This window comes from Triturus cristatus, chromosome 2_1 (assembly GCF_964204655.1).
Source record: "Triturus cristatus chromosome 2_1, aTriCri1.1, whole genome shotgun sequence".
In the NCBI taxonomy this organism is placed as follows: Eukaryota; Metazoa; Chordata; class Amphibia; order Caudata; family Salamandridae; genus Triturus; species Triturus cristatus.
This window is the reverse complement of record NC_140581.1, coordinates 236,575,580-236,603,402: the sequence shown is the minus strand read 5'-3', so window position 1 is coordinate 236,603,402 and position 27,823 is coordinate 236,575,580. Positions and strand designations below refer to the sequence as shown.

Below are 27,823 nucleotides of genomic sequence, written 5' to 3'. Positions count from 1 at the left end.
AGCTTTTCTGACTACAAGGAACAGCCTACACATTATCCTTTGTACAGGAGGCTTGCAAATTGGGGAAATATCTGGCTTTTACCCACAGCTGCAAATAAAGAGCACGTGCTGAAAACTGATTGGTTATGCTTGACAGGATCTTGTGCATGTATCTTCGCTTGTCTTGCTTTGAAATAGAAGCTGAGCCACTTTTTTATAAGCTCAGTATTGCTACTGTGTCTGACGCCATCATGTTATTTGAAAGTCATGATCCAGTGAATGTATGTAACAGATTATTTACATTTTAAAAATCCTTTGAGATATTTAATGTATCTAGGTTGTATTATATGATGCATGATTGTAGGAAAGCACACATACCGATAAATAAAATGCAATGAGAAATTGTAGCACACGGCTAATCACATAGCTATGGTCTGATTTTGTAATTGGGCAGCTCCTTCAGGGATGCAAGATTGTGCAAGACACTAAACCATGCAGAGATCCAATAACAAGCTTTGGCAGAGCTGGTGTTGGCTCCCAGCCTTTTGGCTTTGCCAGTGCTTGTTTTGTCATGCTTTTTGCAAAACGTAATTCTTGGTGAAGCTCCCCTAGTCAATCAAAAACAGAAACATTGACACACATTGCCATATAAGTCTTCAGCATCTTAAGGAACTACCTTGTGGGGGGGATATGCTCCTTGTGAAAGGGCAGAATGCCGTCACTCACAGTGAAGTTAGGCAGTGGCTGAAATGGGCTCACCCATTGCCCCATGGTATATGCTGTGGTGGGTGGAAAAAATGTAAATGACCCATCAACCGACCAGTGGTTGAAGAAGACTGGCTGAAAGCCACTATTAATAAGTGTAATTATAAATGTCATTTTGATACATCAAAAGGTCTTGGCTAACTCTACACCTGAAAAGGCACACAGCAGTGTGCATGGGGTAGATCTCTCAAGTGTAGGAGTGGCTGGGAAGGTCGCCCTAAGCACTTCTTTCTGGGGACTCTGCTCTTCTTGTTTCTAGACATTCTGATCCTTGGCCTCAAAGATGTACACTGGGAAACAGTCATTGAAGTGTAAGAGTGAATTTCGGCTTGACCTATGAAGTGTATTTTAATGTTGGCGCTAAACATATCCCTTTTTTCTGCAACAGGTGGTGCATCTCGTTTGGAGTCTGTTGGGGAAGATGATGAACTGACCGTGGAAAATGGGGATCCCAGATACCCAATTCGAGAAAAACTATCCAGGGGAGGCAGAAAACATTCCCTCCCTCATCAGCTGGAGTCAGCAGCTGCTCGGCAGGTTGGCTAATAGCGTATTTCACTTGGTGATAGATCTGTACCTGGTTTAAATCTAATACACCCTTTGCATGTCCTCTCTGCAGTATTGGTGACGCGCACAAACCACGCACAGTGGGTATACGTCCACTTGGAGTCATGCACGGATGTAATGCTTGATGAAGGAACTGACCGAAGATATTGAGAATGTAAACTAAAAGGTGCTGACTCCATAAGGACATTTGAAAAGGGAGGTCTGTGGGAGATTGGATGTCAGAAAATGAATGTTCTGACTAAAGAAATGCTCCTCTTAGCGGGAGCTTAGTTTCTCCAGGTGATGGCCTTCGAGGGAGGGAAGCACCGGGATATTCACAAGGGGAGGGCGGCTGGGGATCCTTGCCCTGGGCACTGCGCTCCTGCTAGTTTATCTAATAAGAAGGCTTGTATTGGATGGTCATTGAGAGATAGCACAGCCACTGCTTCTTTTTTCCGTTTAAGAGGTGGGGACCAGCAAAATCTCATTGACCCAGGCTTCAGAAAGGCTTCTGATTGGCCTTCTGCCAGTACCGTTGACTATAAACCAACCAATAGGGGGTGTTGCTCTTGGCAGTTGCAACCTGGAAATGGACTACAGACAACATTTCCTGTGTACATATGAGAGCTATTGACGTCCTCTGGGACTTCAGCCCCGTGGAGTTGAGCCTTCGACTGATGGAATTAGTGGCAAGACGACTTCCTAGGGTTACAGAACCAGTGGCGGCTCCTCCGCGAAGGGGTAGGAGCGTCGCCCCGCTGCTTTCAAGCAGTGTAATTACGGAGCAATAAAAGGATAATAACGTGATGTTGTTATTTTATTGTTTACATCTGCTTTGCAGGCGACGGGCGGGCAGGGCTGCTCTGATCACAGAGCAGGATATGGGAGGAGTGGTTTGCCCACTCCTAAGTGCACAATGACACTTTGACCGGCCCTCCCGGGCCGGCCAACCATCATGCGCACTTTGCATGTTCTCCATGCAGGCTGCATTACAGCCTGCGTGGGGAACATGCCCAGGCCCCCAGTTCCCATCTGAGCGCTGAGCCATGGCACCTAATTGGTCAGGGGAGCCTGGGTGCTTACCAAGCACAACGCTCAGCGTTGTGATTGGTCAGGGGAGCTTGGGAATGCTTGTCATCCAGCCAAGTCTGACGGAGGAGAGACGAAAAGGTAAGTGGTTTTATTTTATTTATTTTTTACATTCTCCCCTGCCCCAGATCCGTGCCGGCCGCCATGTGCAGACTTGCAGGGAAGCCTGTAAGGTGGATGTGGAGATACTATCTGACAATAATTGGAGGGATACTGTACTGGCACTGAAAGAAATAACTATCCCAGGTTGCTTTCCAAAACAAAGACGTATGTAGCCTTTGCGGCGAAGGGGGGCCCCATCCAGCTCAAGGGCTTTGAATATTTGCAAGATATTGGAGACATTGAAGATACTGGGGCTTATTACCACATTCTGCGGGGGGGCATTGTTTTTCATTATACCACTGTGGCTATTGACTGTCCCAGAATAACTAGGATGTACTACATCTGATGAAGGCTATGGAGGCTGGCTCACCTCGATGCCCGCATTGTCAGACTAAACAGGGGACGTTAAACTCGCCGTATGGCGAATGCACAGTGGTTTAGGGCTTCTGGGTAAGGCTGACCCAGGTTCTTTCTGAATCAATCGGATGAAGACTTACTCTGAACCCAATAAAAGGCCCTACTACCCTGTAAGAGACATTGAAAATACAAGACACACTAAAATGTTTATCATCTTGGTGCTTCCCTTAGTCAGAAGGCACATTACAAGGTACCAGTGAGGCAGAGAGGCTCACACTGCGAAGGGCTAGGCTCTGTGTGGATGAGGACATTGGTCCTAGTAGAGAACGGATACAGGGATCTGGTGGCTGCGGGCAGCGCAATGTAACCTAAAATTGTCAGCGTGAATTAATTCCGAATTGGGAAGCTAAAAAGCTTTCCTTGCTTGATGTTCAGGGGAAGCTGCGCGAATGTTGTTTTTTGCAATGCCTGGAAAGACGACCATGTATGTTTGTTTTTATCATTCTCCACTTCTCCTCAAGATACTATATCAAAAAATTTCAAAAAACGTTGTTAGTAAGAAAACGAACATTTCTTTTTAAGACTTTATTTAATGGTAAGCAAAACAGCCACCTACACTTATAGCACAAATAAGACATTCTAGGCAATTTGTGACAGAGGGCTAGGCACTATACAGTGTCAGTTCAAATGGTTGAGGGCAAGCCCCTCTGACTAGTACGATTGGCTTTGTCCTAAAGGAATGGAGGATGGGAAACATTAACAAAAAGATCAAAGGATGCAGAAGGAATTGGGGAGATTGATAGAGGATGAGATCAATGGAAGGACAGTTGATGTGCAGGCATACTTTAACGACTTTTCCATCTGTTAACCATCCCTGGCAGGAGAGGCCTGATCTAGCCGGGTACTGGAAGATTGCACCCACTTCCACCATGCTCATGGATGGGCTCAGAGGCTTGATGTAGCCGGGTACCGGAAGACTGCACCCACTTCCACCATGCTCATGGATGGGCTCAGAGGCTTGATGTAACCGGGTACCGGAAGACTGCACCCACTTACACCATGCTCATGGATGGGCTCAGAGGCTTGATGTAGCCGGGTACCGGAAGACTGCACCCACTTCCACCATGCTCATGGATGGGCTCAGAGGCTTGATGTAGCCGGGTACCGGAAGACTGCACCCACTTCCACCATGCTCATGGATGGGCTCAGAGGCTTGATGTAGCCGGGTACCGGAAGACTGCACCCACTTCCACCATGCTCATGGATGGGCTCAGATCCCACCTGACCCCATGCTCCTTGATGAGCCCCTCCACACTGCAGAGAGGCTAGGGGGTTGGAGTGGCTGTTAGCTGCAGGGTACCTACTTCCACTGCTGATGCAACAAGCTGCCTCAGATTGACTTTGCCAATTCTTTTTCTCCTGATGGTTGCCGAGTGAGTGTGCGAGCTCTGCGGCCATCTTACAGGGATTTTTCTTGCTACGTATGGCTCCCACTAGCATGAACACCAGATTCTAAATCTAGTTATTCACTGCTTTGACGTAGTAACGGTGGTGTAGCAAAAGTTGTTGCCCATCTGTTGGGTCATCCTTACTCAGAAGCTCTGAACCGCTCTGCACCCCCAGTACTGCGAGCGAGTATAATTTCCCCCTGTTTAGTCTGACAGTGCAGGCTTGACTCTCATTGTTTATTTTACGTCACTCAGAACGCCTTGGTGATAAACATGCCTGTTATTCGCTGTTCCCCATCTGTAATTCTTTATATGCATCATGAAAAGTCGATAGAAGACTTCCGCCGTGCATGCGCACGATCTTGTCATGGTTTTTCATAAAGCAGCATGCTCAGCAGCCCTCTTTGAATGTTTTTTTTACTCTAGATTGCCGATGACGAAAATGGCTTTACCAGTGCTTGTGAGTAAATTAGCAAGCATTGGCAAAGACAAGAGCACAAGCAGCATCGGATGGTGCAGAAATAAAAATGCTACAATTGGCACAGAGACAGCGACGTAAAGGCAGTGTGAACGGGTACATAGGTTACTAGAGAGAACTACTTAAAGCCCAGCCCTATCACAAAAGTCAACGCAACATATAAGGGTAAAACAGTGTAACCTTTCATGAAATGCCATGGCTTTAAGAACTGCCCACCCAACTCATTAAAAATTCCAATAACTGAGGCTATTTATTGGGGGCTGACCAAAAGCTCCCACACAATGTACTATGTGTATGGTGTATGGATGGAGTAATGTATTGGTAACTTAAGGTCTGTGACAGCCAGCTACAGTTTTCTCTAGGCAGACCTAAAAAATGGAAAGAGGGGCTCTAATGACTGGAATTAAGCAGGTTGTGGGAAGATACAATTGAGCCCTTCTTCCATAGTACCAGGCAGGTGTAGGATAGGGGACACCACGGTCCATAATGAGGGCTTCCCAGCTACTCTACATGCCTGGAATTTGAACAACACGCTAACATGCATATTAAAAGGAATAAAATATCTCTAAACTTTAAAGTCACCTTGGCGTTACATGATCATACGAAGTCCCTCTGCCAGCGACTTCATTCCTCTTTATCAGAGAACGCTTGTAACATCCATGCAGGTTAAAGTTGGGGTACAGTGTCTAATATATTATTGTCTTTTTCAATGCCTACTGTGAGCAGTAAACTTTTTATTCATTTCGTAAAATGTTGCCTCTTTGCTGTATTTTATCAGCTTTGGAATGATGTTAATTTGGCTTTGCTTACAGCATTCATTAATGTTTGTGTAACGAATACAGAAACATCTGTTTGAAGTTTACGTTTGTAATCTCTCGGCCTCTTGCTCCCATTTGTAGAGCTCTGCTGGTCCCCCTTCCTTGCTGTGCAGCTGCAAACATGCTTTTGTCGGTGTAGAGCTCACTTTTACGTACTATTCACTTTACATCTTTGCACATGCGCACTGCTTGTCATGACTCGCAGAGGTTCCAGGTCTATTGTGTCAAAGGCTTCTGCGTTCATAAGTTGAATTGTAGTGTTTTATTTTTAGATCTCTGCCCTCGTTTCCAGCAAGTGCCATTCTTGCCATGACTGTATCGATCAATATATGAGCTCTTTCTGTTTCCATGACTCCTTCAAGTCTGCATTTTATTAGGATAATTAGAAAGCAAGAACTCCGAGGGGCAACCTGATCTCTTCTCACTGGACCATCGAGGAGGGGCATTAAAAGTCACATTTACATTTTCACGGATTATGACGTTTTCAATTACGATTTCACAGATTATTACTAGTACTAAAGGTGCGCAATCACTTCACGTGGCGTATTTTAAATCCAGATTATCCTAAAAATTTTAACGTAAAAGTGGCGGTATCATGTCAGTAAATGCGTGTGGTCATTTTAAATAAACTAGTGACTGATTTGTAAATTTGTCAATAATTGAATACAAAAATAAGTTCACGGGCTCGTGATTTGCCTCAGGAGCCCGCCTCCGAATGCCTTGCTCACCAAGTACCAAGGCTGCCTGGTTGTTCCCCCCTCTTGGTTCTTTCTTGTGCCAGTATACACTTTTCTGCAACTCTTGCAAGTTCCTTTTCATCTCTGCCTTATCCCGTTGTCTCTATTTTTTTTTTCTCTTTTCCTTATGTCTCTATGGTTTTCTTTTCTCTCTCTCTTGCTTGTCAGGATTTCCGAGGTGGTAGGGATTTGAGTCAAAAGTTAAGGGAAAATTCACCAACCCTCACTGGGGAATCTAGCAAACCAGGACATGTACTACTGGTGGTTCCTAATATCACCCACACAAAATAGGGGTTTGAGAAGAGAAAAGCACACTGGACTTTTCTGTGGAGGCTTAATGAGGCTTTGAGTAGCTGTATCCATTCTGTGTTGAGCCGCATGTGAATAACCATACGAATTATGAAACAAAATGCGGGTTATATCTTCATTGATGCATAGAGAGTTAATTTTGCCTAAATCAGTACTTTCACTCAATTCTCCACTGAAGAGACAGTTGAGAAGTTCTAGGTCGCTCCAGGAATCCCACTCTGGAATTGGTCAGTATCGAGGAATCACAGCTCTTCTCCCCAAATAAGGATTGGAAACAATCAGGCATGAAGCAGCAAGGAAAACGGGTTGGAGAGACTTTAGCAGAAGCTTCAAGGGAAGCAACTTCTGGGGAAAGACGAAATCAACACAGTGCCAAGGGCGCCAAGCAGTGCGCTAACGGCAGTGGAATCATTCAACCATTGAAAACTGCGTGGCGGCTGTTTCTTCGAGATGCCTCTACTGACACTGCCCCTGAAGTGTTCTGCCATTTTCTGATTGGGTGTGTTCTGACCAATCACTGAGGCCTTTCTCTCTCTCTACCCTTGAAGGCCCACCCGCAGCTATGGTGCTCCAGCGGCCAGGGACCGGTGCTCCACACCTCTCATCCGAACTCTGTCTGTCTGGGACGAGGTGATTGATGTTTACAGTTTGTCTGCAATGCTGTCCTACTTTGCCGGGATCCACTTTTTCTTGCATGGATCCTGAAATTGTTCTGGGTCCAGTTCTGATGATGAAAAATAGACCCTGATCTTGCTGTTTCTATTCTTTAAGGAGAACTATATTGTGTCTCTTAAACATTTACGGATAGATAATAAACCTGTGGATGAATCCTGCTCCCGCTTTCTCACCACTGGAGAATGCCTTGCCTTTCTATATCAAATGTTTTTAACAACAAAAACGTGTGCATCTGTGACTTCTGTATTCTTCATCTGTTCCACGTCATGTAGGAAAAATCTGCCATAAGACAAATCTTGAAGCATCATCTACTGCTGTTTAGCAGTCTAGTCAAGCATCACTGTCCAAAGGAAAACCTAAGCATGCCAATGGTAAGATAGTTCTGCTATGTATATATATATTCCCTGAGGTTTGTTGTTATGTTGATTCCTGCTGTGGCAGCTCATTTGCCAGAAGCATTAATTTTATCATTCGTAAACTACTCACATGTTTTTGTAAATTAAATATTGTTGTTCATGACCTGGGCTGAGTTCATCGCCCTACATTCATCTTGGATTCTAAATTCTGGCAGCATTGTGAGTGGTAATGTAGCAAGTTTGTGGTAAAACACTGTTGTATTTTATTCCTGGCACAATATTTCAAGCCATCCAAGTCAGTTCCTATGCAACTATGTTCAGCTAGTCACTGATCCCTCTTTCACAAATTATCATGTGTCTTATAAAGGACCGTAATATATTATATAGGAATTTGGAGTTTTTGAGATGCACTAACTTTATTTGGCGGGGGGTTGGTACTTGACTGGCAAGGAATTAAATTATAAGCTGGAGATCCCCTCGACAAACACTAGCCTGTACCCTGCTGTGATGCTTCTAGAGCATGGAGCAGAGTGCTGCTCCTATCAGGAACAGGCCTGAGGTTCTGCTGATCTCCTGGGCTACCTTTCTGCTGACTTTGCCAGACAGGATCCCCCAGCCAAGCTATCAATTCCATAGATGTGAACCTAGAAGAGCCCTTCACCCAACAAAAGACCCGAGGTGAGCTATGTCAAGAAAACAACATCTGCAAGCATAGTTGAGAGGTGTGGTGACTCTATAAAATGACTTTCTTACAACACCTTTTATTTATTTTGTATCTCCTGCTCTTCTTCTAACAGACTACCTTTGTTGCATGTTAGCCCAATGGAGAGACTGAGAATAGCTTGAGAGATCCCCATGTATTCTATTGTACCCCCAACTATCCCCCATCACCAGTTCTTTCCCAGGCAGACTTTGCCTAGAATCTGAGAAGTTAAGCAGCTGAATCAACAACATTTGGGTTGCTCAAGGGAATAGAGTCACAGACCTTCAACTTTTGCCTCATGCAGGAGTCATTGGAAGTCCTTTGATAAGTGTTGCTCTGCCCTGGGTCTAGATTCTGTTTCATGTGATCCTTTCAAGTTTAAAAAAACAACAACTTTATTTACATTTTGCTTACAACATAAAATCTAGACAATCATCGCATCTAAAGCAGCAGCAGACCTTGCGGTATGATAAAAACATAACAATTATCTCTTGGTTACAACCATACCTGTTGATACATTGGAAAGCCTTGTTGATAGATTGAAACCTGGTTTCAATCACGTTACATTATGAATAGCTACTAGCTAACAGCCCATTCACCCATACCCTTCAGTGTTTATGCCATCCATGTTGTGTCTCCATATTTATGTATTGGTGGAGTCCGCTGACCCCTGTCTTGTCTTGTTCCTCCTCTGAACCTACGGATGGTACATGGCGGGTGAGATAAGCCTTGAATGGGTCCCAAATATATTTTGGTTGACACCTGAAGGGCATGAGGGCGTTTAAGTTTTCGGACTGTGTGTTGCAGTATGACATGTCAGAGCAGCATTCTTTTAATGTAGGGGCGGGCCCCTTTATCCACCTCATCGCTGCCCTGCGCTTTGCCAGCAAGACACCCAGCGCAAGCTACCTGCGTAAACTTCTCGGGTACTCCTTAACGTAGCCCAGTAAGGCCTCCAGCGGTGTTAATTTGAGTGTTACTCCTGCTATATCTTGTAACGCAGTGTGTATGGTCTCCCAGAACCTGGAAAATGTCAGGGCAGCCCCAGGCAAGATGAGTAAAGTCAGCTGACTCCACCCCACATCTTGCGCATCCATCATCTTCTCTAAGACCATATCTATGCAAGCGAACCGGCGTGTAGTACACCCTTTGCAGGTACTTAAAGTTTGTCAAACGATGCCTACCATTTTGGGAAATGGTCTTCGTGCCAGCGCAGCAGTACTTCCAGTGCTCATCTGTAATTTCTATCTCTAGTTCCGCGCGCCATAACTGCAGGGCTTTCGCCTGGTCTGTGCGTGTACCTGTCTTAGAGCGCATGTATAACATTGAAATCATGTGCTGTGAGGATGGGGCTCGTAACAAATATGTCAAGGAGGCGTATTCGCGCAGTTCAATCATGCCTTCACCTAGTATCACTCGCAGTGCGTGTCGTACACGAAAATAGTGGAATCTCGCTGTCGCAGGGGCGGCCAGAGAGGCATTTTGTAGCGGTTCCCATGTCTTAGCTATGCCCTCCACAAAAAAGTAGCCCGCAGTATTAATGCCTAGAGACCGCATGGCTGTGATGAAACCCCTCTCCCGCCGCATTGGTAGCCAGTCGCAAAGTTCTGTGATCCTTTCAAGTTACTAGATTTGTTTAAGGGAAGAGTTTTTAAAAGATCGATCAGTTACTTCTTTAGAGTCCAGTAGTCAGCCTTTTTAACAGTAAGAACTCATGGCCCGTCTGTCGCAGAAGTGAAAAATTTGTTTGGAAAACTTCTTCAAAATGTTCATCTTTGTAAACCAATTATCACTTCAAAGCGATCCTTTTGGGCCCTTGAATTCAGTGGATTTTCCTTTATTAGCCAAGGTATAATTTCTTATGGTGATAACATTGACTTAGAGCTTATGAAAATTAGGGACTTTGGTAATTAATGACACTCACATTTAACCAGTCATAAGTAAATTTAAGAGCAGACACGATCTTTCACCCTAAAATGTGTTCTTGTTTTAATTTAGAACAAGAAATAATTCTGCATGTAAACCAGACTTCCCCAGAAGAAGTAAGATGGCACCCTTTAGATGTAAGGCGACCTTTAGTAATCTATTTATCTGGTATTGAATCTTGTCATTCCTATTACTTTATTTGTTAATGTTTGCAAAGGAAGTGAAAGTTATAAACTTCACATATCACTCTTTTCAAAGCATGCAAATATGTGAGATGGCGACCTCAAGGGCAAACGCACGTGGCACTTCCATGTCTGTGAGGCATTCAACTAGGCTTCTTCTGACACTTTTGTTCCAAATTACCTTTTAGACGTTTTAGAAGGCCAGGCAGGAGCCTTTCCTGTGGGTGTGCTACCCATGGCCAATCTGTGAAACTGATTGGCAATTCATTTTTTTAATGGGATTCAAGGTTTGGTGTTGCATTACAATGAGCATGGAATCTTGATTTTTGGGATGTTATGAATTAGTTTTGCATATCCTCACTTGATAAGTATTGGAAGGAGGAGGAGCGGGTGACGGAGTAATGTTCGGATCACTTACCAGTAATCTTCATTACTCCTTTTTCTGGATCCTTCTTGATATAGTCCTCAATCACGTCTCCCACTCCCGCTGAACGTTTATGCTACTATCCGTTTGGAGTTTAATATTACAGGATTTTGTGGGAGCAATGAAGCCAAGATGAAAGCCAATGGGTACAACAATGGGCATAAACAAAAAGAAAAGACTTGTGTCCTAATGCAACTTTATTAGTATGCAGTATGGGGGTGCATGTGTCACGGGTAAGACAGTAACGAGGAGGATCCAGATTTGGGGTGATAAAGATTATCAATAAGTAATCCAAGCAGTCCTATATGCTAAACCACAAAAGCCAATATACCTAATAATTTAGAACTTAAAAGAAATTGGTGAAAGCAACAAGGGCCTTTTTCTATCAACACTGCGTTTCTTTGGCCCACAGTCAGACGAAGAACATACTCTGCATACCGATTTCACTTATCACTCCTTTGTCACGTCTACAGAACTGTTGCATCCCATGAACTCTGTGCCATCTGCATCTGGCTTTATTCAAGATTATCACCTATGTCTCAACAATCAACAAATTAGGTTATCAATTCTGGGTCACGTATTGAACCCTGCTTGATGGCGATAATCTTTTGCCAGGTTTTGGTCTTCCAGTTTACCCATCTTTGCAACCTCTTTCGCTGTAAGGGTGTTGTTTTCTTTTCCTTGAAGAAAGTTGCTTTCTTTAAAAGGCAAATACAGACCAATAGCTTCATCCTCCAATGTGAACTCACAGAATCTGCGCTTGACTTCCGACTCTGAGCTTTTTTGAGGAATGTGAGCTTCAAGACCCTGTCCAGGTGGGCTTTTGATCTGCGCATGGCACTGAAGTATTTCTGACCTCTGTCCTTAATGACCTATGATTTATGTTTGATCATGGTGGCTCTGCTGTGCTAGCCTTCTTAGATCTTGAAGTACCTCTGGGAAGTTGGATTGAGGGACTGTGCCCTGAACTGGATGAGTTTTTTTCTTTCTGAAAAATCCCAAATGGTTTCAGTATTTCCATTCATTACAGAGAGTAAATGTCTGACCTGCGGGGTGCTGCAGGCCTCCGCTCTATGCCTGACCCTGTTCATCATCACCCCTGACCTAATATTTGTGCGCACGCAGATAATATCCAGGTAATCATTTGATTACCCGTAGACCCTATGAGTCACCGATTTCATTTAGAACATTGCATCCTTGCCTGGATGGATGTAAATTCTCGTTTGAACACCTATACATCTGGTCTTTGGAAACAGCTTGGCCTCTTGGTCAGATGCGTGGAAGCTCTCCAATATTGTTCTTCCTCCTCTCTGAGTAGAAATCATTCACAGTTTAGTAGTCATTTGTGGCCCCAATCTTACCTTTAAGGCAGATGTGAGTACATTGAGCTCCTTGTGTTTTCTTCCCTTAAAAGTGGTGAGAAAGATCATGGCTCAGTGAACTGTCTTTTCTATACTGGGTTATGCTGATTCCTCATCTCTGGGAATGCCATCATCTCTAGCTGAGAGACTTCAGCTCATTAAACCATCAGCTGGCAGACTAGCTTTGAGTCTGTGTCAGATGTCCGACATCTCTTCACATCTCGCAGCCTTCCACTGGCTTTCTATCAGGAAAATTAGTTCTTTTAAGGGCTTTGTGTCTGGATCACCATGCCATTTATAACACAGGCCATATTTACAGACGAAGAGTCAGAGATCTGCCTTACCTGTTTCTTTGTGGCTCCTTGCTTTCCTAAGGGTTGCATTTCTCTTTTGATATCAAATAATTGGGTCAACCGTTCACTTGAACTGTAAGTCACCAAATGCCATCTCTACGTCCACATTAAATTCAAAACTCTGCCTTTATTTGCTCATGTTTGGCATGTTATTGTCCTGTCCGTATTCTCACTGCCTTTAAGTGCTTTCTCTGTGCCAGACCACCGTGTACCTGGGTAGCAACTGTACTGTCACAATTAGATAAAAAGGTAAATCTGCAATACCTTATCGCCGCAACACAAATCTGACTCCTATAAACCACACCTGAATCACTAGACCACAAGCCAATCCAGACACCAAACAGATGCCTAATGCATGATATGACTGTGGCGCTTAGTCAGAAATTCCCATCCACAGCCTCCTTCCTCCATGGACCCAATATCTCATTATTTGGCCACCTTGCTCCTTTATCTGACACTCTAGATATAACATAATGACTCTTCACATTTCCTTTAACACTGAACAACTTCTCTTTACACCGAAACAACTTCACTTCCCATCACTCAAATGTAAACTCCCGTGAGTCCCAGAGCGTGGGTGTCACGGTTCGATTCCCCAGCGGCAGCTCAGCTCGGCACCCTGTGACTCTGGGCAATAGCTCACTTAATCTCCCCGACGGCCCCCAGCGCCCTAAAACCCTTAACAGGGTGATATGTTTGCACTTTACAATTATGAATTATTATTTTCTCCCAGTCCCCAGGTGCTATTCTAGACAGCTTGTGACTGATTTTCCGGTATTTTATGAACAATTATTCTTTTTCTGATATGATTAGTTCTCGATTCAAGGTGAAAGATGTTATTGTTTGTAGCAATGACATAAGTAATTGCTGAGTAAACTCCAGAGTGACCGAAAACACTACTTTTGGACCCTTCAAGTGTGAAGAATAAAGGATGGATCCTATCAAAACATCTATTTATAGAACCAAGATTGGTCTCACCCCGATGCTCATTCGATGAGTCTGACAAATCGAAATGGATGCAGAGCATGCAGTGGAACGTGAAGAGAGTCGATGCTGCAGCTTTTCCGCTTCGTTTTGATATTTACATGAATTGTAGCCACCGAGGATCCACATCATGTTAAGGATGTAGCAGGTAAAAAACTTTTAATGGATTCTCCAAAATTCCAAGAGTGTAGAACAAGCGACATCATCAACGCTTTGACCCGCTGATGATGTCACAGCTTGACCCAGTCTCTCTCTTCCATAGCATCCTATTTACTGCTGAGTGATTAGGCATAGTAGATCTTACCCAAGGTAAAAAGGGCTGGTGAAGCCCTGATCAGTTTCTGTTCTGTGGCCTGCCTTGATAACTCCTGTGACCATGCAACCAGGGGTGGTGCCGGGAACAAGTCAGGGGCAGTTCCAAATTACAAATTAGGCAAAGTAGGCACAGGCCTAAGGGCCCCACTCCTTTTAGGGGCCCCGTGACAAGAGAGCAAAATAATATCGATTGGATCTTGAAAGAAAATTGCAATCAAGCATTCCTAAATTGTTTGCAAGGGTGAGGGGTGAAATTTCGACTGCCTAGGGCCCTCCACAGTGTTTAATCCAGCACTGGGCATGGGTTTAACCCCTTCCATGCTCATGACGGAATGGTTCCGTCATGAGCACAAGTTCTAGTGTGCTCATGATGGAACCATTCCGTCATGAGCACATGCTCAGGAAATCCCTCTGCTGCAGACAGCAAAGTGATTTCCCATTTTTTTTACCTGGGGAGGTGGGGAAGAGCTTCCCCAACCTCCCCAGGCATATTTTGAATTTCATTGCAATGAGGACCGCACGCATGGCGCACTATCGTCATTGCAACAAAATCAAAACTGAAACTTTCGGTGCTTATGAAGCTATGTCAGCCCCCCGAGCACCAAAAAAGGTGGGAGGGGTATCGTTGGAAAGGGGAGAATCTCCCCTTTCCAATGGTACCCTTCCCTAGTGGATCCCTGCTTTGGGATTACCCTAGGAGGGCGATCCCCAAGCAGGGATCCACCCACTAGCACCAGTGAGGGGGGAGCGGCCCCTCAGGCAAGGGCCTTTGCTCCCCCCATATTTGTTTGGTCGCAACAGTCTTTCTGCAGATGGGGGCAGTGTCCACGTTGCGTTTTGGGCCATTTCATGTTGCGGGTACTTGACCCACCCACACAAGTGAGGTACCATTTTTCTCGGAAGACTTTGGGGAATGCGGGGTGGGTGGAATTGTGTGGATCCACACAGATTCCAGAATTTTCCACCACAGAAATTTGAGGAAAATGTTTTTTTTTATTTTTGCTACAAAGTTTGAAGTTTGCAAGAGATTCTGGGTAACAGAACCTGGTGAGAGCCGGACAAGTCACCCCATCCTGGATTCCCCTGGGTGTCTAGTTTTCAAAAATGTATAGGTTTGATAGGTTTCCCTAGGTGCCGGCAGAGCTAGGGTTCAAAATCTACAGATAGGCACTTTGCAGAATAGTGTCAGTTTTCACTGTAACATGTGGTGTGTCCACGTTGTGTTTTGGGCCGTTTCCTGTCGCGGGCACTAGGCTTACCCACAAAAGTGAGGTACCATTTTTCTCTGAAGGCTTTGGGGAATGCGGGGTGAGTGGAATTTAGTGAATCCACACAGATCCTAGAACTTTCCATCACAGAAATGTGAGGAAAATGTATTTTTTTTTAAACTAAGTTTGAGGTTTGCAAGGGATTCTGGGTAACAGAACCTGGTGAGAGGCACACAAGTCACCCCATCCTGGATTCCCCTTGGTGTCTAGTTTAAAAATATGTACAGGTCTGTTAGGTTTCCCTATGTGCTGGCTGCGCTAGGGCCCAAAATCCACAGGTAGACACATTGCTAAAAACAAGTCTGTGCCTAGTGGGCTTTCTGACCCCCGCGGGGGGAAATCGGGGGGTGAGGGGGGGGCTATGCTCAACTCTACAGGTCAACATGTTTCATGCCTATTGGTCAGATTAATCTGTGGCAATTCTTCAGGATCTACTCAGTGAAACTATCTACACAAAGTGGTGGGGTCTAAGTACTACCTACCACGTGTTCACACTACGACTCAAATTCCATCGTTAAAGAGGAGTCGAGTCACCTACCCCTTCTCGCTGGCACCGGAAAGGTTCAAAATCTACAGCTAGGCACTTTGCAAAAAAAGGGTCAGTGTTCACTGTAAAAATTTGATGAGTCCATGTTGCGTTTTGGGCCGTTTCCTGTCGCGGGCACTAGGCCTACCCACACAAGTGAGGCACCAATTCTCTCAGGAGAGTTTGGGGAATTCCGGCGTGGGTGGAATTTTGTGGATCCATGCAGATTCCAGAACTTTCCACCACATAAATGTGAGGAAAATTTGTTTTTTTGATAAAGGTTGAGGTTTGCAAGGGATTCTGGGTAACAGAACCTGGGGAGAGCCAGTCAAGTCACCCATCCTGGATTCCCCTGGGTGTCTAGTTTGCAAAAATGTATAGGTTTGCTAGGTTTCCCAAGGTGCCGGCAGAGCTAGGGTTCAAAATCTACAGCTAGGCACTTTTCAACAAAGGGGTCAGTTATCACTGTAAAAATAAAGTGTGTCCACGTTGCATTTTGAGCCGTTTCCTGTCGGAGGCACTAGGCCTAGCCACACAAGTGAGATACCATTTTTATCGGGAGACTTAGGGTAACACAGAATTGCAGAACAACTGTTATTACCTATTGACTTTCGATGCATTTATGCATTTCTGCCTTCCAAATGAAAGACAATGTAAAAAAAAAGAAGTCATTTTGAAAAATGACCTATAATTCTCATGCTAGTTAGGCCTGGGCGAAAATTTCGTTCCGTTCGCGGAAATTGCGATAATTTGACATTTTCGCGTTCCGCGGAGAGCGCGAAAATGTCAAAAATTCCGGTTTCCGCAGGTTGGCGATAATTTGTTTCTTGCTCGCGCTGTAAAATAATACATTCTCGCGCGCGCGCGATCGCCTTACCTGAATCCCTGCGTTCGCCGACAAGTTTTCTTGATCCGGTCGCGTTCTCCATGAGATGTTGTATTGTTTTTAGCCATTTGCGCTGTCTCGCGACAGTTCGCGCCCGCAGTGACGTCATGCGTCGCGCGATCACGTCTTTCTTCTCACGATCATGCACCGCGAGACAACTCAAAACAAGATGGCCGCGCCCGCAAGCAACCACTTGGGTAAGTTGGCGACCCGCAACCATGCAGAAAATCTCGCGAACATGCCGGAAAAAAACTTCCGCATCTTCGCGATATTTCCGCTTGTTTGCGATAATTTTAAACATTTTCGCGATAATTCGCGAAAGTTAATTTCGCAAATTCCGCCCACCCCTAATGCTAGTCGGGGTACTCACAATTTTGGAAATGTGAAAATATCTACTGTTTCTAAAATCTATGTTTTGTTCCAATTTCAAAAATACATGTCTTTCATACCGATTTTTCCATGTATATATTTTCCCAAATTAATTGCCATATACCCGGTACATAATAAAAAACCATTGCAAGACGCTGCTCAGTTATTGGCTCTGGGTTCGTCGGGTTCTTGGTGAACCTACAAGTCCTATATATCCCCACAACCAGAAAGGTCCAGTGGATGTAACGGTATATTGCTTTCAAACAGCTCTCATAATTAGAAGAAGTTACAGGTGAAAACGTTGACACAAATGGCTGTTTTTTTCAACATATTTTTTATTTTTCCTATATTCAACGGTTAGTTTCTATAAAGAAACCTTGAAGGATCTACACACATGACCCCTTGCTGAATTCAGAATTTTGTCTACTTTTCTTAAACGTATAGCTTAAGAGGATCCATTATCACTTTTATACCCATTTCTACCATTAACTGGAAAGAGGTTGAAAGCACAAAAAATAGCAAAAATAGGCTATGTCCCATAAAAATGCCAAAACTGTGTAAATAATTTTGGTTTTCTGACAAAAGTCTGCTTGTCCCTGAAAGCTGGGAAGATGGTGATTTCAGCACCACGGCCACTTTTTTTTAAACCATTTGCAAGAAAAAAAACAGACGCTTTCATCTGTAGCCCTTTTTCCCCATTTTTCCCCCCCAAAATCCCTACATTTACCTGTATTTTGGCTAATATCTGGGTCCCTTCCAGGGAAATCCACAAACCCTGGGTACCTTTAGAATCCCCATGATGTTGGAAAAAAAGGACGCAGATTTGGCATGGATACCTTATGTGGTCAAAAAGTTACAGGGGTCTAAGCGCGAACTACCCCAAATAGCCAAAAAAAGGCTTAGCACAGGGGGGAAAAGGCCTAGCAGCGAAGGGGTTAAAGATACTACCTCCAGTCCACCCATAATTGACGCCCATCCATTTCTAGTTAACACCTTTCCATCCTTGGGCAGCGGTGGGAATGAGCTACTTCCTGATTATGTGTAAATATTTCATAAGCTGAACCCTCTGATGATGTTTTTGCAGAGACTTGAATTACATCAACGATTATAAAATGTGCTACGGGGTCGAATTACTTGATGTTTTCCTGGATACTCAAATGAAATGTAATTACAATTATAAACTTTAATCGGTAGATTGAGAAAACCCACTTTTATCATAGCTGCAGATTTGCATATCACTGAATACGCCCAGGTGCCTCATGGATAGATCTAATGTATTCTGAAGTCACTTATGAATGTTTAGATTGTTAATCGTTTTACTTTGTTGCACTATCTTAAGCATGTTTCCCATGTTCAGTTAGTGCATGTGTTTAATGGCATCCTCAGTTGCTTCACTTACCCATGACCACAGTTGTGTAATATTTCTTTTTTTTCTTTTTTGCATCTGCCTCGCGCCCTTTCACCTGTTTTCATCAATCATTCCTTTTGTGCATGTAAGTTATCAAGTGTGTTTTCTATGTCCTCTCTCGCATGTGCTGCTCATGCATGTAGTTGCAACGCATTTCCCATGCCAGGCTGTCATAAAACAGTGATTGGTGGTTGAGTGGGTATCTTGTATCCGTGTGCCATGAGTTATAACGCACACAAGATGGCTCTTCAAGTTGCTGCATACTTTGAGTTAAGTGCACAGGGACTTCTAGCAGACGGAAGAGATATCGAGCAGCACATGGTATATTTCATGTTATAAAAGCTTATTATTTTTTTCATAAGACGTACATATTTCTTTAGAGTGTCTGCCTGCCTATGCACTTTCTAAAACCCGTGATATTTTCATTCTTCTGCTCCTCATAGTCAGCACACATCCCTGGCTGTTGATATCACAGAGAGCCCCGAGTTGGTTGCATGATGGAACAACGCATGCCTGAACCATGCAGTCTTAACCACGACCGTGTATGTACCAATCATGCCTTTACCACGTAATTTTGTGGTAAAGACATGATTGGTAAAGGGACGCGTGCTAAAGATCATACCCCTCCACCCCATCCCTGAAAACTGTTCCTTTTCCCCCCGCCCTGAGCCCTAAAAAGTAACCACATGCCCTAAAAAAATACCAACCTGACTCCAGGCCCCCCACCCTCTTGTCTAAAAAGTGTCCCCTATACCTGTAAAGTACCTTGACCCAGCCCCCTTCCCTGAGCCCTAAAACTGCTTCCTTCCCTTTAAACTGTCCGATCCCCCTGAGCCCTAAAAACTACCCCACCCCAAAAAACTACCCCTCAAGATCCAGCCCCACTTACATCACTGCGTCCTCTCCCGATCCTTCCTCTTCCTGTGCCCGCCGATCCATTCTGCAGCTAGACTGCGCATTGCCTTATCCACGCATATGCATTGTTAAGGTATATGCGTGGTTAAGGCAAGTGTTGTTCGGCTTGCGGGGAAACAGCAGACGTGGGTGAGCCCGGGTTGTTAATGGCGCCACAGCTACCCCCCCCCCCCCCCACCCCCCTGTTTCCTTCACTGTGCTTGCTTGGTAGGGGTGTGGTAACTGAAACTTGATTTACCAGTGTCTAAAGGGCCTGTCTGGTTTGCGCTTGAAAGCGAGGCATGCACAATGCTACTTCGTTTTGGAACTAATTCATGCTTTTATTTTGGTGGACGTAGCTCATGTTGCCATTGAGTGTTACATTGGTAGGTCAGCACTGCTTTTCTGATGTTCTGATCACTATTAAGGGATGCTGGGTTTGTATGTTTGAGACAGCGCAAACCATAAGTCAGCCATGTGGTTTTGGCATGGGCTGATCCCATGGGGAGCAGGGTCGGTACTGATCTGCATAAAGCTGGCCTCTGTCTAGAGTGGGACAGTGTGGAAAACACCGGTGTTGGAACTGTAGCCAGAGCGGTGGCTACCAGTGAAGACTGTTTGCAAGCCCACCTGCCTTCACCTTTTCTGTGGTCAGAAGGAACAGCCTCAGTGGCACAGGATATGCCCAGAAGTGGGTCCCCTCCTGGCTGTGCCACAGGACCCAAACCATACCTCGCTGACGAGGCCCAATGAGGCTGAAACCAGTCTGGGGTTGCTTGTGATCCTTCATCGGGTGATTTGGGATGAACTGTTCCATGAGCACCAGAGTCCGCACTGATTTGCAGGAGGTGGGCCTCTTTCTAGAGTGGTGCAGGAAGTGATCATCAAAATGTGGCCCAGGGCAATTGCCAGGGGTTTAGGCTGTTTGTAAGCTTCCTGCCAATCGCCTTTTTTTTTGTGTCCGCGCTCTCCACTGTAGCCGATACAGTGTAGTGTCATGGATGTTCAGGAGGTCTCATTCCATTAACACACCTCTGTCTATTTCTGTGGAGGGACTGCATGGCTTTCGGAATTGTATCTCCTGCTCAAGAGATGCTGAACAAAGGGCTCTGAGTGCAAAGTTCCCCATTTAATGGGGCTATGAGTACTCCAGAAATGCCTGTGGCGTGGGATGGAAAGTGGTTTACCCCATTGCGGGGGCAGTGCCAGATCCCCAGAGCGAGGCCGAGAGGTGCGACTTTGTAACACCATGTAGGACTTGGGTCTGCACATAGACCCCCAGCTTTCTGAGCACCTGACAGCTTGTGTCACACACATTGAAGTATGTACAAAGGCTAGCGTGGAAAATCGACTCTCTTGTCTTTTGGGGCATTTTCTATGGGAACTGTGTTAGAACTTATGCTTAGCAAATGTAGCTCCAAGTCTGGCTTGGCATATAAGGATGAATAAATTTACCAAAACAACTTGCTTGCAGTCGAATGACCCGTGCCCCTTTAAATGAATTAGCAAACGGTTGTTGTGTTGTATGGCTATCTAGAAATATGAAAAATAAGTCTCCCTGTTGTTCCATTAAATATATTCATGTAGGATTGCATATTAATTTGAAAAAGTGAATTATTTTGATGGGGCCATTTGCGCCTTGCTGAGTCCTACCCGAATGATGTGAACTCAGCTTTGCTGTGATTTTCTTTCTGCGTGGCAGACCCCAAAGAGCATCCTGTGCACCTCTTAGACTCTTCCAAAAGAGATGCTGAGTTCAAGTGTCCAAGTGTACCTGATTGTACGATAAGCGTCATCATGTATTTGCATAACCTTGAGTTTATTTCTTTCAGGACTACCATATTGTGAAGAAGACCACGCGCTCGCTGAGCACCGCTCAGGTGGAGTCTCCCTGGAGGCTGGCCCAGCCGTCCATCATCTCCAACATTGTGCTGATGAAAGGACAAGGCAAGGTGAGTGTTATATTGGAGTATCATAGGGAGGTGTATTTTCCCTATTACAGGTTCGGTGAGTCTTTGGGAGGTGTTTTCCCCTATAGGGAGGTGTGATTCCCCTATTACAGTGTTCAGAGTTTCAAAGTTTGTTGGTGGTGAGTATCCAACTATTTAGTTTCCCTAGGGAGGGGGATGGGGTTCATTATTCTTTTGCTATAGTTATTTTCTTGCAAGTATTTTCTGATTTGTTGTATATTCATTTGCATAATGTATTTTCTTATTAATTCCTGTTTATGTAAGCAAAGGTATTTTGTGCTATCTCGACTTGATGCATTTATATCTTTATGCTTGGTTTTCATAAGGAAGGGAGATGTGTTATAACCTATTGTTGTGTTGGTGCATCTTCCTTATTATTGTTCTGTCCCTTGCTGCTCAGCCATGAGTGATGTCACTTGGAATGTTGAGTGTGGGGGACTGGAGGAGTTGGCAGTTGGTAGAGATGGGCTGAGCAGCAGGGAGGCTGCTCCTGGTGGGGCTTAGCAGAGGCTTTACAAGAGATCTACGGGGCTCTACAGGAGATCTACATGGGCTTTATATGAGCTTATATATGGACTTTGTAACTTGATGAATAAACCTACAACTTGTTTTAAGTGACCTGTCTACGAGACATCCTTCATTATTACAGTGAGGCTTTCGTCAGAAGTGATGTACACAATCAACCATGACTCTGTTACACGAGATCACCTCCTAGGATGCAGACATGTGGACGTGTCGTGGAAGTTCACCTTGCTAGCGTCTGATTGGTTGAAAAGTGTCGCCAAAGATGGATGGAATGAATGCAGAAGTGCTTCCTAGCAGAAGTGCAGTAAAAAGTGCATGGCCACATCTCCTGCGAGCAGCTGAGGTGACTTGGCTGATTATCCACTATTGCTGCACGCCACCAGCAGCAGTTTCATCTTACCTTGAAAGTAGCTAAGACAAACATTGTTGTGGCCGTTCTTTAATTTGCTTCCATTCTAAAAACATCTATCATATTGATTACAAAACATACGCTCTCACAATACACAGATAAGTTCCCACTCTTTACTTCAGGCGCGCTTTAACAAGTGAACTCACTGGTAATAGGAAAATCAGGTCACCACTCACTTGTAATAGTTTATTACGAATGAGTAGTCATCTCAGAAAGCCCCAGCCTCCAGTTTCCACATAGGGAGCACTATACATTTCCTTCGAGTATGTGAGAGGCATAGTGTGCAGGTTTGCGACTGCCCAGAAACACTGTGGGCAGAAGAAGCAGGAACATCACAGCACACACCGGTTCTGGAGCTCAGAGACTGATTTCGGGGTGTCTGCCCCCTCTCACGCGCAGACTCGGAGAGGAGTCTGATCACAGAGAGCAAAGTCGAAGCCCCGTACTCCAAAGCAGCAGCACCAAGTAGCAGAACTGTTGCTAGCGGGAACACATCGTAGCAGGAAGCACACGTCTCTTGTTTGAATAAAGGGCATTGTTTCGAGGTCTACCGTCTAACAAAACTGCCAGGAAAGCACCTGGCAGGAACAGACTCTTTAGACAGAATGGGAATTTTTGTCATAGGAGAGAGAGAGTGAATATAACGATTTGCTTGTAAAACTAGTTTGTGTTTTTTAGCCCTTAAGTGCCTATTTCATGCTTTGCCAGTGCTCATATTTTTGCTTCTAAATTGCTGCTCCTGAGCTCTCAATTGGCCTCTACTGCAGCCACCCCTGGCTTTTTAGCCAACATAGTCGCTTCTGTGACTTGCACACATATAATACTAGTCCCATCTCGACATTCCAGGCCCTGGTAAAGGCCCAAAGCCTGCGCTCCGTGCCCATGTGACTCCTAAGTGCCTTGACGCACGGTTGGGGGTGCTTTATCTTGGGTATAATACATATTTTTTAAGGAGTCCATGGTGGCCAGGTGTTTAGGCATGGTTCATTTGTGGTTGGCCCCTTTGACTGCTGCCACTGTCGCCCTGTTATAGGCTTATGGCCAAAACCGAGCTCAAGCCAGCAGCTGACAGCAGCAGCCTCTTCCAGGCAGGTTCAGCACATGTGGATTGAGAGCGCCTGAAGCTTCAGTCCACCTTCTGCATCCACCTTCCACATCCACACGACAGTTGTGTGCCAGAAGTAATATTTCTACCCAGTGCTTATTTTGTAAAAAGAATAAGTTCCAGGTACCAAAATCAGGCCAGGGCCAGCACTGCCGAATGTCAGGAATGCCAAATAACAAGGCTGTGAATCTTTATTCCATCTCATGCCTTTTTAATCCTCCACTGCACACTCCCTGCCCACTTGTCTCATTCATGTAGGCTCTTTTCTAACCCTGCTTTTCCCTTTGTCACTGGTTTTCAGTCTTTTTATTCCTCCTTCTGCACCTTTCTCTCTTGCTGTGGGAAAAAGTCTGACGATGAAAAATATGTCCTGGTCCCCAAAAAAGACAATCGGTGGATCCCACCTGTAACCCCCTGCTCAAATTAAGCACTGCTTCTACCTACACAGAGGGTTATAAATGTATGCACATTCGGCATAGGCAAAACCATCCCAAGTCCCCAACTGTATCGCCAGATGACGGAGGCTGACAGACAGCAGCCACCCAACCAGGGGAGGTGGCTGTATACCAAATGCGACAGCCTGGCAGCCAACCATCACCCACCACAGGCGTTTCCCTGACACACTGGCAAGAAAATGGCAAGGAGATATTTAATGGCAATTTATTCACAAACTGGCATCTCCGGGCAAATCATTGTATTCTGAGAAAATGATAAAGGTGAAGTTTGGGGACAAAATGTGTGAGGATGTAAAGTTAGTTTTAAAGTGATATTTTAATGGTATTTCGGTGTGTATTTGAGACACTGATTACTGTTGTGGTGTCATTTCCTTGGTACAAGAAGGCACTTAGCTCGTAAGCATTTCATCCTATGTATCCACAGCCTTTTTCATTAAACCTGCCCGAGCCTGCAGGGATGTGTTTGCTGCCTGTAATGGGAGCTCTGCTCTTTGAGCCTTGAGGATTGGTATAGCCTGAAGGAATAGCTTTGGTCTTAGAGCTGTGCTTTCAAGATGCGTCTAACTTTTCATTTCCTCTTCCGGCTCCTTCCCGGTAGATTCCAGCAGGGCCTATGGCAGCGATCACACATTTGTTTGTTCAATTTATATCTCACAGAATTAACTTCTTTTGATCAGGTTTTGCTATTTAATAACCATTCATAGACATTCTATGCAGCATCCTCATTCACTGCAAATGTGTTTTTAGGTCGAGGCCCAGCAGACGGCACAGCTGTCTAGTTTTCTAAGGACATCTTGGGGACATTCGGAAAGCTTCCCTGAGAGTGCATTCCACCCATTGCTTCCCATTGGCTCTGTGGGTTGTGACCCACATGTTCTTGCTATCTGCTGGCTTTATTTGTTTTACACTGACCTGATTTAACTCGTCTCCTCCCTTGCCCAAACTCTATTTACTGTATTCTTCCACCAATACTTCATTTCTGTAAACAGGTCTTTAAATCTTGTTCTTGCCGCATTTGCTTTGCATTCAAAGACAGAGGTCAGATGTCAGACAGACTCTGTCTTCCAGGAAGTATGGTTTTTAGTTTTCTTTCTCTGACTTCAAAGTAAGAGAGTTTATGTGACAATGATGCTAGCTACTCGGGGTGTGCCGTATGGTGTTATTTTTGTTTTCTAGCACAAAACAAAATGTAAATGTCTGTAAATGAATGGTGCATGCTATTGCAGAACATATCAGGATACGGAATGCACAAATGAAGCCGATTTTTGGGTAATTCTGAAGTGTGGTGGAAACAAATATTTCAGTATGATTAAAGCAAACCAATACATTAGGTGATGACAGTTCCACACATCATTTGTGCACTCTGTACTTTTATCAGTAAAACATGTATGTCTGTGCAAATGCAACGGTTATTACAATTGAAGAGGTGTTGTCTATATTGGCAGGGCGCTACTAATACTATGCATATTCCACTTTACCCCACTCCACTCCACTCTCCTCTGCACTCTCACCACTGCACTCTACTCCACATCACCCCACACTACTCCACTCTGTGCTGCATCACTGCACTATATTCTGTACCACTCCACTCTGCGCCACTTCACTCGATGCCTCTCTGCTCTACACCACTGTACTCTGCCATTGCACACTACCACACACTACTCTACACCACTGTACTTTTCACCACTGCAATCTATGCAAAGCCACTATAATCTTCTCTGCACCACGGCAATCTGCAACACTGCACTCTGACACCCTACTCTGTCCTGCACTCAACATCACTTTACTCCACTGCCACTAACCTAAACACCACTCTACTCTGCACCACTGCACTCTACTCTACTGCACTCTACGCCCCCTACACTCTACATTACTCCATGCCACTCTAAGCTATTCTGTACCACTGCACTCCGCACCATTGTACTCCACGCCACTCTGCTTGACACCTCTGCACTCTACCCTGCATCACTCCACTCTACATTGCACCACTCAACTCTGACACTTCACTCTAGCCACTCTACTCCATTCTGTACCACTGCACTCTATGCCACTGCAATCTGCTCTGCACCACTCTACTCTACGTCACTGCACTTTACACCAATGGACTTTACACCACTTTACTCAGAACCAACGCACTTTGACAATCTACTCTGCATCACTGAACTTTGCACCACTTCACTCTAGTCCACTCTACTCCACCCCACTCTACTCCACACTATGCCACTCTGACACTACTCCTCTTTACGCAACTCCTACTATGCCAATCAATGCCACTTTACTCCACTGTATTCTGCGACACTCTCCTCTACTAGGCATCACTCCATGCCACTCAATGCCATTCTGCTCTTCTACACTATTACACTCCATGCCACTCCATTCTACAACAATCTATTCCGCTCTGCAACACTCTACTCCGCTCTACCCAACACCCTCTGCGCCACTCACTCTGCTCTACACAACTCCATGACACTCTACGCCACTCAACTCTATGCCTTTCCACTCTATGGTACTCTACTCCCTCCACGACACTCCACAACACTCTATGCCACTCCAAGACACTCCACTCATTGTAGGCTACACCGCTCTACGTCACTCCATGCCAATCTACACCCCTTCACGACACTCTATGCCACTCCATAACACTCCATTCTACTCCACTTTACAACACTCCACTCTCCTTTACCCCACTAACTTTTAGCCATGCTGATTAGCAGTCATGCTGGTGTGCCTCATAGCTAAAATATATTGGCAACGTCAATAGCTTTTGCATATGCGAGATCTATTGACTTTGCCAATGCTTGTTTAAAATAGGCCATGATTCTAAGAGATATTATTTTTTATTAAAAAAACCTACTAAGAAGGATGAGAAAATGAAAGGATGGGGAAGATCTAAATGAAGGCAGATGCTCTGGGCAGCTTAAAAAATGATAGGAGTCAATTTCATATTGTATAAAAGGGTTATGTGAGCTGCTTATAAAGCATGTTTTTTAGCAGTTTCTTAGGGAGCCTATGCAATAAAATGAGCATTTAGACAAATCTTTCTAAGTGATCTTGGTGGGTGAGGGAGAAACAGCCGGACGGATTCACACATTATAGTAATAGTTCAGTGTTTCTTGTGAACGCTCTGTAAAACCCATGGCATTTTTATGCAATCTATTTGAACCTTGTGCTGTGACGTGTACCCTCCACTGCCGCTATTCTTGTGGTAGGCCTGTGCGGTGCAAACCTTTGTGTAGGATTTATTGCCTCACTTTTGTGGCAATGTAAATATTAGGTGCTCAATATAAGAAAACCCTTTTTCATAGTTGCCAAGCTTTCAGATTGCTTATGTAACATTTCCATGGTTTCTGTGTACATATGTGCGATATTCTACTGCCAAATGTGACTAAAACCAAGCAATGAAGTCCATGCAAAGAGATAAATATCAGACATGACTTCTTTTTTGAGCAATGCACAGCTCTTAAAGAGCCTTAAAACTGTTGTAACCCCCATGAAATGGAAGATGGTTTACATTCTTAATCCACATGCTGGAGTAATCTGTGTGCCGGATAGTCACAGGTGTGACTCATCATAAAACAGCCTAAAGGTGCCTACTGCAAAGCACAACGTGCCTGCTCCAAAGCACAACGTGCCTGCTACAAAGCACAACGTGCCTGCCACAAAGCAGAACGTGCCTGCCACAAAGCACAACATGCCTGCCACAAAGCACAAGTGCCTGCTTCAAATCAAAACGTGCCTGCTTCAAATCACCAGTGCCTGCTACAAAGCACAACATGCCTGCCAGAAAGCACAAGGTGCATCAAGAAGGCCATTAATTGTATTCACAAAGCTCAGTGGGTTACTTCTTTAGCCGGGCAGATCCTGTGATAGCTGCAGGTCACAAGTTAAAATGTTGTAAAGTAGCTCTATGAGTTATGAGCTTGCAACAAGGAGATGCATGCAGACTGCTGGGCACAAGTGAAGAACATTCATGTTTTGTTTAGTATTCGAAGGTTGCTAACAAAGGTTCTTTTGGGCACTATTAAAGACTTATTAAAAAGTGCCATTTAAATAGTAGACTGCTTACACAGATATCTGACCTTACTACTGTCCACACACAAT

The 27,823-nt window shown here is 44.6% G+C and overlaps 1 protein-coding gene across 5 annotated transcripts in view; it reads left to right on the top strand.

The window, feature by feature from the left end:
• Nucleotides 1-27,823, top strand: part of PDZD2 (PDZ domain containing 2) — a 1,178,280-nt gene that overhangs the window by 965,226 nt on the left and 185,231 nt on the right. For 2 of the 5 annotated variants that reach the window (XM_085630563.1, XM_085630555.1), the window contains exons 7-9: nucleotides 1,133-1,281; nucleotides 7,576-7,674; nucleotides 21,109-21,210. In XM_085630563.1, the coding sequence (XP_085486689.1) occupies nucleotides 1,133-1,281; nucleotides 7,576-7,674; nucleotides 21,109-21,210 (350 nt within the window). Of the gene's footprint in view, nucleotides 1-1,132; nucleotides 1,282-7,575; nucleotides 7,675-21,090; nucleotides 21,211-27,823 lie in introns of all 5 variants that reach the window. The other 3 variants (XM_085630570.1, XM_085630587.1, XM_085630578.1) reach the window with 2 other exon arrangements.